Below are 8,464 nucleotides of genomic sequence, written 5' to 3'. Positions count from 1 at the left end.
GGCTAAGTGAAAATTGCCCTTCGCATGAAGTAGGAATGCAGAAAAACATAATTTATCAACTCTAAACTCAGCCGATATGAAGGTATTTACAAACTCTAATTTTATTTCTAGGAATATAGCAACTGCAGCTTCAATGCGTATTTCTACTTCATCCAGAGACAGAATTTCTTTGTTATGGCAAGGGAGATCCAGCAGCCTATTTTGCTTAAATTGTGGTCACAGAAAACTTTTAAATAAAGTATCAACCAAAGTCAACGATTTGAACAGTGTTTCAGATAAGAGGATTTACTTTAGTACTAGCTTTGTAAAATATATGGCAGGACATAGTCATTGGGCAAATATAAAATTCAAGAAAATGCATAAAGATGCAGAAAGAAGCAAAAAATTCGGAAAGTTGTCTATGGAGATAATACAAGCAGTTAAAGGTACGTAAATTGTTAATAACATTTTAAGAACTACTATAAAATTAGCCTACCTTTCTATTCAAATGTTAGAATTGAAATTTTGAAGCGCCTTGCATGATCGAAGTACCACAAGGCGCCGATTTTCTTTCCTGGATAAACTTTTACTGCTGATAGGAAAGAAAGTGTAACGTATTTGACAGTTTATTAGCACCGGTATACAGAAAATAAAAATACAATATCAACCTTTACTTGAGGCATCACAAAAGGGCAGGTATGGGGGCGCTGTAACCTCTAATACTTTGTCTGTCCGCACATAAAAGAAGTGTGACACTTAAGTTTGAGTTTTGATTTAAGATTATTTATCTTATGACCACACCCATAAAGAGTGATACACACCCTTTTTGTCAGCAGAAATCAATTCTGTACCTCTCCAAAAAGAATTTTTGGCTTCAACCTTCAATTAAATAGGGTTTGCTTACCTTTTGGCTTCAACCTTTAATTAAAACACATTTTACTTAAAACTAAGTTTCTAAAGATTAACTCGTTTTTACACTTAAAACATTGGAAAAACATGTAATGACCATGCTTAACTTGATGTATGTGTTCAAATAAAAATTTGTCATCAAAAAAAAAAGAAAATTCTAAAAAAGTTCAGGCTAATTGATTCTGAGATCATTGTAACATATTTCAAAGGGTTTTGGCATTTGTCTGCATGAAATTAAGTGTCAAGGCTAAAGATACCAACTAAGACACACTCAAAATCAAGCATAAAACTTCATTGTATGGTGGAGGTCTCAGTAAAAATTTAAATATATTAATTTGCATTTCGAAATTTAAATATGCACCTAGGCAGCTACTGCCCTTGAACCGTGTCAAGAAAAGTGAAACTATAGAGAAATTCTCAAATATTTGCACCTCTATTGGCCACTAAACATGTCTTCTACCCTTAACAATTGACTGGTTTTTGCATTAAGCAATGATCTTACAACTGTCCTGTTCTGTATACTGTAAGAATCTACTACATTAAATGGCAAATTTTGTATAGGGTTGGGTGCTTGTTTACTGTTAAATGTATATTTTCATGAAATTGATAGGACAAATACATTCAAAGATGGAAAGAAAAACTTTAAGCAAGTGGGCTTGATCACTTGGACCCTCTATACCTTGCCTTTTTTTCATAGGGATGAAGCCTTTGCCAAATAATGGCGTGGGCTATTGCTGTCCTTGCAAAAACAAGTCTCACTCGCAAGAGACAGGAAGAGCATTTATGGAAAAGTTAGTGAATTTGTAGTAGCCACACATTTTTGAAATTAAAGGTTAGGCTCAAGTGCTGATTGACATCTCCTTTAAAAATATTGCTGAATGGGTTATTGTCCTCATAAGCCCATTCACACAGGCAGTACTTTGCCCTTAAGATAATTTTTTCATGAAAAGGCTGGTCTGTACTAAAGGGAAAAAAGTTTCACCCTCCTATGAAAATGTTGTTCAAGCAATCGTGTGGTATCTGGTTCAGAGCTCTCACCTGCTCACAGCTCTGGTGTAAATTTAAGACTTAGTGGCCTTTTTAAGCAATGATTTTATTACTATGATGTATGAACATTTTTGTACAATGACCTTGTCAAGAGGGAGCCCCTAGGCCTCTGGTGGACCACCAGTAATTTATCTTAATCTGAGCAAAAAGGTCTGGGGGGGGGGGGTAACATGTTATGCCAAATATTTCATGGTTTGATCCTGACTCTGTGATTTTTAGTCACTGTATAACAAAACTTTTTACCAGAGACTATAATCTGTTTAGCCAGGTTATTTGATTCCCTATTTCTCAATATTTTAGATATCAAGCTGCTCATATCTTGCAGTGTATAAGATGCACATTTTTCGATTTATTTTTGGCTTTGTTTGATGGTGCATCTTACGCATGGTAACATCAACTGTGCCATTATTTCCTTTGAAGGCAAAGTGTCATTTTAGAGACAAAATTTTATGATGTTTTATTTGGAAATTTAGTTAAAACTTTAAAATTCTCCAGCCACAATAGAAAAATTATCTGACAAAAGCTTTTTTATTCCCAAACAGAAAGGTTGTACCCTGCCTTCTCTTAATTGGAAGGCACATCTCTGTAATTGTTCTGAATGTTATGAATGAAACAGATGATGAACAAAAATTGTATGGATTTTAAAACCTATAAGCCTTAATGATGATTCTGATTATTTTATGATGTTAAACTTTCTACTTGATGATTTGAAACATTGCGGTTTAAACAAATTTTCCTCCACAGAGTTAGTGTCTATAGTATTCTTGAGTTTATTCTTTCACTGAAAGATACAGCTTTACAAGAGCTGAGTGAAAGTGGGTGTGTATCTGAATGTTGTGAATGAAACAGATGAAAACTATTTTTTCTGAATTCAAACATGGAATTAAGGGTCCCTCTTATGTAAGGATGCGTTTTATACACGGCAAAATACGGTACTCTAATAATTAGTTACTACAATATTTCTTCACTATGATAATGTTTTCTTTAGATCAACAGTAAATTTTTCAATACCATAATGCCTCGAATAAGCACCCGGGTGCTTATTTAATTTTTGAAGCTCCAGGGTGGGCGCTTATTTGAGGGGGGCGCTTATTTAAAAAATAGATTTGGAAGAGACTTAAAAAATGAATGTGTTTTCAATTGAAGCATGTTATTATGATGAAAAAGCAAAAAATGAGAATGAAAACTACAACAAACTGTGTTGGTCATTCCATCTTTCTTGGTGAATTGCCTTCCAATTATGTTGTCGTCGAAAATTCAAATAAGCGCCCGTTTCTGAAGGTTGAAGGATGGGCGCTTTTATTCGAGGGGTGGGCGCTTATTCAAGGGGGGGCGCTTATTCAATAATTTTACCTCTAGGGTGGGTGCTTATTCAAGGGGGCGCTTATTTGAGGGGGGCACTTGTTTGAGGCATTATGGTACTTATCTTGTAACAGTATTTTAGTATTCAACTTCTATATTGAACATTATAATGGTCTTATCTTTTTCTTTTTGCTTTAATAGAAAATGGACCTGATCCTATTTCAAATTCAAAGCTGGATGGAATAATTTCAAGAGCAAAAGCTGTTAAGATGCCAAAAGACAGCATAGAGTCTGCAATCAAATCAGGGCTACGTGTAAGTGAGATTTCTTCTCAGAGGCATGCTAAGATTGGAGTGTGGGGGTGCTACATTCCCCAAATTTTGAAGAAGCCCTCTTGTTTCGAGTTTATCTTTAGAAGTTGTAATCATGATCTTGGCTTGTCAAAAATTTTCCACCACTTCTCATCTTGGCTGATGCTTACCTGATTCCGCTATTGCGCAACCAATGCTTGGAAAAATATCAACCCCACCATGTTTTGATTTGATAATTACAAGACAAGAACAACTCAAGAATTTTATAAAGGTCATGGCTTGTTCTGTGAGAATATACTAGTTCTGTGAGAATATACTCAGTCCATAAACTATCATGAAATATTATCTAGCACATCCTGTTGGTAAACTTCCTTTGCCCCCCCCCCCCCCTTCCGCCACTCAAAGTTCATTTTGCACACAACTGATTGCTCCACTGCATTTGCCACTTCATTATTATAAAACCCAATATGAAATGGTGTGTGTAATTAATCAATAACTTTCTTCTGATTAGGTTGGTAGTGAGGCAAAAGTTCAATTGTCACTGGAAATAAGAGGTCCTGGGAGGTGTGCAGTTTTACTTGATGTTCTTAGCTCAAATATAAAAAGGACACGGCCTGAGCTTAATACAATACTAAAAAAATATGGGTATGTATCGCTGTTTTTTCTTTTGTTAAATTTAATATTTTTCACTTGCTGCCATTAGAGTGTGTACAAGTGCAGCAAATTGAAAATATTCAAAGTGCAATTTCCAAGTATTAAGAGTGCAATCAGAGTGCAAATCTACTGTAAACAATCCCTAGTTCATCTTTAAATGTAAGCCATTTTGCTTACATTTTTATAGATGCTAACTGCTCAATTCTTGGGGTGTTACATTTTCTTGTTGAAAGGATTCATGAAAAATTGACTTCTTCTCTTGAAGGGGAATACAGAGCGAGGAAGGATCTGTTTCTTTTATGTTCCAACGCAAAGGTACAGGTTTTATGTAAATTATTGTATGTTATACAAATCAAAGCATTTCATTCTACAGGCGTGCCACAAGTTAGCATTTGATGTATAAGCTGATTTTGTTTTTTCTAGCTGACCTAACAGTTTCTAGCTGATCAAGTTTTAGATATTACCCCTTTTTGGTCACACCTTGTATAACCTTTTTAACTTAAAATGTTAAGATTTTAGATAACCAGGAAGCCTAATCTGTTTCCCATTACCTTTATGCACAGGTATTGTGACAGCAGAGAGAAGTAACAATGACGATGCTAGTGTAAACAGAGTATGTAACTTAATTTGTTGTCAATTCTGCTAATACTTGAGGACAGTGGCGAATCTAGCCTTAAAAATCTGGGGGGGGGGCTAGCCGGGGGCCAGCTTTCAGCCATATACTTTGCGAACTAGTAGGATGTAAAACAGTGGTGTGGTGGCTCAAAATTTGCTTCAGGACACCAATTTTTGGCGCCCCCTAGATAAGTATGTCCTTGGTCCTTCTCTAGGACACCACTTTTTGGCGCCCCCTAGATAAGTATGTCCTTGGTACAACTCTATCAGGGCTGATGAAACTTCAATGTTAAGATCGATCTAGGGCTTTGTAATGATAACCGCCATGGCTGCTGGCAAGAAAATTTTTAGGGATGCCCAGAAACTGCATTTAGATATCTACAACATCCGTAGGTTAAGGCCCAATGAAGATGCTAGTTAATATACGCTTATTTTTACCATCATGCCTAATAGTTTTATTAGTTGCGTAACGAAGGCAGCTGCGTTCCTTAGAAAATAACAAAGAAACTTTGTTGCTGGGGACCCATAAAGGTCCGGGACCGTTACTTCATTGAGTTTTGCTTGTTAAACAGTAATACATGAACATTATGATATCAACAGAAGAACTATATTTCTAAAAATAAAAAGGCCAATAGCTTTGTAAAGTTGGTTGGTAAAATTTTTCCATAGTAGTTATGTCTTATATTCAACCTCCATAAGATCAAGCAAATCATTCTGTTACACAGAATTTCAAATCATAGATTTTTGATATGCAATGGTAGATTGCCAATGTATACTGGGTAGGGATGGTATTGGTATTTCCCTGCGCTGGGTGCCAGTGCGAAAAGGGTTTTCAATGAGATGCAGATAATACCCTGCGCACCCCACCCCAAGAAGGTTTATCTTCGTGATGATATATAACAAATATATAATTAAAATAAAGAGTTAAATGATTTTCAAGAGTGAATTTTTCTTGGTAACTACAGAAAAGAGCCAAAATTTCATGAATGTTCACCTCGGTTACAAATCAAAATGCTTTTTAGGGCCCTTAGCTTGGTAAATATTTTCAATAAAGATCGCATTGAGCAAAATAGCAGAGAGCAATCCTAACAAAGTCAAAAAACGATTGAACAGCTATGGAAGAAAGCATCAAATTTTTAATAGTTACTTTTGTAAAAATTTCTGGGGGGCATGGCCCCCTGGCCTCCCAATAGAAACACCACTGCTTGTGGGGACTCATAGGAGAAGACTCTCGTACAATGATCTGTGATATTTTGACGTGTGAATGGCAGAATTCAACATTATTGCTACAACACAGCGTTTAATTTAATTCTTAAATTTTTCCTCTATTAGGTCGAGGATGCAGCGATTTTGTGCGGTGCAGAAAACTTCTATTTCGATACTGATGAAGACGGCAATGATGTGATACGTGTGAGTATAACCTGATACAACGATATCGTCTTGTTTGAAGGTGGTGTAATAAATGCCAGTCAATAACAGCAACCATAATGCTATTCCTTTAATGAGGATCTCAACATGCAGATTTTCTGTGATACTTATTTTTCGCATTTCAATTTCCAACAAGGTCCAAAGCCCCTTTATAGCTAGTCAGTGGAGCCCATTGCTTTCCATTTCTCTTGCTCATCGATATTGATGACTTTCCTGTAATCATATTATTTACCCTTGATCACATAAGCCCTGTTTACAGTAAACCTCGGGTTCGCCGTAGGTTAAAAGAAGGTTATTAGATCTGCCATCAGAGGTACCATTTAATGTCTTATTTTGCAATCTGCAGTTTGTGTGTGCTCCGTTGGATTTTGGCGCAGTGCAAAACTCACTTTGTTCAGAGCACGGTTTTCATGTCATTTCTGCAAACGATGAGCTTGTCGCTGTAAAGTTGGTGGATCTTGATGAGAACCAAATGCAGCAAGCAGACAAGTTGATTGATCAGCTAAGTTCTCATCCTGATGTTATGAGAATTTTTGATAATATAAGAAACTACCCAAGCTCAACATTAAAACGAGATAACCCCTTTTAATATAGAAAAGGAAATTGCTTATTCCTAATAATGGTTTTTTTGTTAATTGATTATTGCTATTTCTGAAAGAATGAAATTTTATGATGTAGACTGTTTGAATTTTACTGCATAGGTGAGAAAAAATTTTATGACTTCTAATTGGTAGAATTTCCATTGAAAAATTTTAAACCAACCTTTTTAAGTGTTTTTTAAGTAAAAAGTGCTTATTTTTCTTTTTTGATCCACGTCTAACATGAACCTCGAATTACAGCTTTGAGAATAACGAGTGTTGTGTAATATTTGGTGCGTGAATAGCGAGGATGTTGTTAAAACATGATCAAACATGCACATTTCTATCAATCGCATGATGTTAAAGAGCTACCAACATGCAATGTTGCTCTTTCAATGTTATCTGAATTACCATCCTATTACTTTGGATATTCTGGCAAACCATTTGAAATGGCTTCCTTATTTCTGGCTAGCATGTTGTTCATAATCATCTTGATTTCTTTCCATTGCCCCATTCTTCAGTCCTTCCTTCAAATATCATTGTCATGCATACTTACCCGTTAAAGCGGAAGCGGTTGACTTGCTTGTTTGGGGACTTGTGCATTTTCAGCTGCCCAGCAAATTACATCTTATCAAGCTACAACTTCTTAGTAAATGTTTGATGTTAAAGATCTTTTTCGCTTGCAAAATATCACATTTTTAAGAAACCATTACGCGGATGAAGTCAATTATTTTGGAGAAGAACGGGTAAATATAGAATTTTCCCTACACATTCCGACAAATTATTAAGATTTCTAAACTTTTGTCACAAATTTGGTGCTTTGGGAGGGGTGTAGCCCCTTGCCCCACTCCAAAGCATTGTGCCTTAAAGTGAAGGACTGCTTTTTGTGGGCAGGTTTCAAAATGAAATATATTCATTGCAATATAGTTATCGCGAAGACGAAAGCAAGTCAAAACAACATCTACTCCGAATTTCTATTTGTGCCATAGAGAATATACATTTTAATTATCAATACTAGTAAACTATTTTCGACAATCATAAGGAGGTATTATAAAATACAGTTCTACGTAAATAAGCTATTTTAAAATTCGCTAGGATAGGCAATTATTGTGACAGAAATGTTTCTCCGTCAATTTATACGAAATATTTGTGATGTTAAGTAATATTCATAAAAATTTAATTTCGAAAGACAAATTTTATTTACAGAGAGAAAACATAATATTTCTACCTAAAACATATAATTTAAGACGATCAAGGAGAGGTTGAATTCCTTTAACAAAATTCGAAAGACTGTTACTTGGGTGGCTCCGTAAAAATGACATCCATTTATTCACCCAATCAAGTAGGTATAAGGGTCACTAACTTATGGCTCACATGTGTCAGTTGTTAAGGAAAACATAGCGACCAGTGCCAAAACTAGACTAGGATTGACTGGAGACAGAAAGAGACATTTATGGTTGACAATTGAACCCAGATAGCCAAATTTCTCGGGCCTGCATCTGTCAATAAACCGAGGTATACTGAGAAAAATAAAGAAAGAACTCAAGAAAACATAGAAACAAAAAAGATAGCGACGGAATGGATAGGACAGGTGTTTGCATCATGCAAGTGAACGGCAATGAGCATTAGGATGCTTTCCGA

General features: G+C 35.7%; 1 protein-coding gene across 3 annotated transcripts; it reads left to right on the top strand.

Annotated features, from left to right (window-relative positions):
* On the top strand, positions 1-8,460 carry LOC135682740 (uncharacterized). Of its 3 annotated transcripts, XM_065197753.2 has the most exons (8): positions 286-425; positions 1,586-1,679; positions 3,439-3,551; positions 4,060-4,193; positions 4,468-4,517; positions 4,766-4,815; positions 6,150-6,227; positions 6,592-8,460. In XM_065197753.2, exons 2-8 carry the CDS (start codon positions 1,607-1,609, stop codon positions 6,832-6,834), a joined length of 741 nt encoding a protein of 246 aa, XP_065053825.2. In that variant the 5' UTR covers positions 286-425; positions 1,586-1,606; the 3' UTR covers positions 6,835-8,460. The 3 variants fall into 3 exon arrangements, with proteins under 3 accessions (XP_065053826.2, XP_065053824.2, XP_065053825.2); XM_065197752.2 differs by lacking the exon at positions 1,586-1,679 and having other exon boundaries at positions 3-425; XM_065197754.2 differs by lacking the exons at positions 1,586-1,679; positions 4,766-4,815 and having other exon boundaries at positions 1-425; positions 6,592-6,733.
* Positions 8,461-8,464: the final 4 nt, after the last annotated feature.

This window comes from Rhopilema esculentum, chromosome 16 (assembly GCF_057945365.1).
Source record: "Rhopilema esculentum isolate cy_ngs chromosome 16, ASM5794536v1, whole genome shotgun sequence".
In the NCBI taxonomy this organism is placed as follows: domain Eukaryota; kingdom Metazoa; phylum Cnidaria; class Scyphozoa; order Rhizostomeae; family Rhizostomatidae; genus Rhopilema; species Rhopilema esculentum.
Note: the sequence above shows the minus strand (reverse complement) of the source record. Positions and strands in the feature narration are given on the sequence as shown.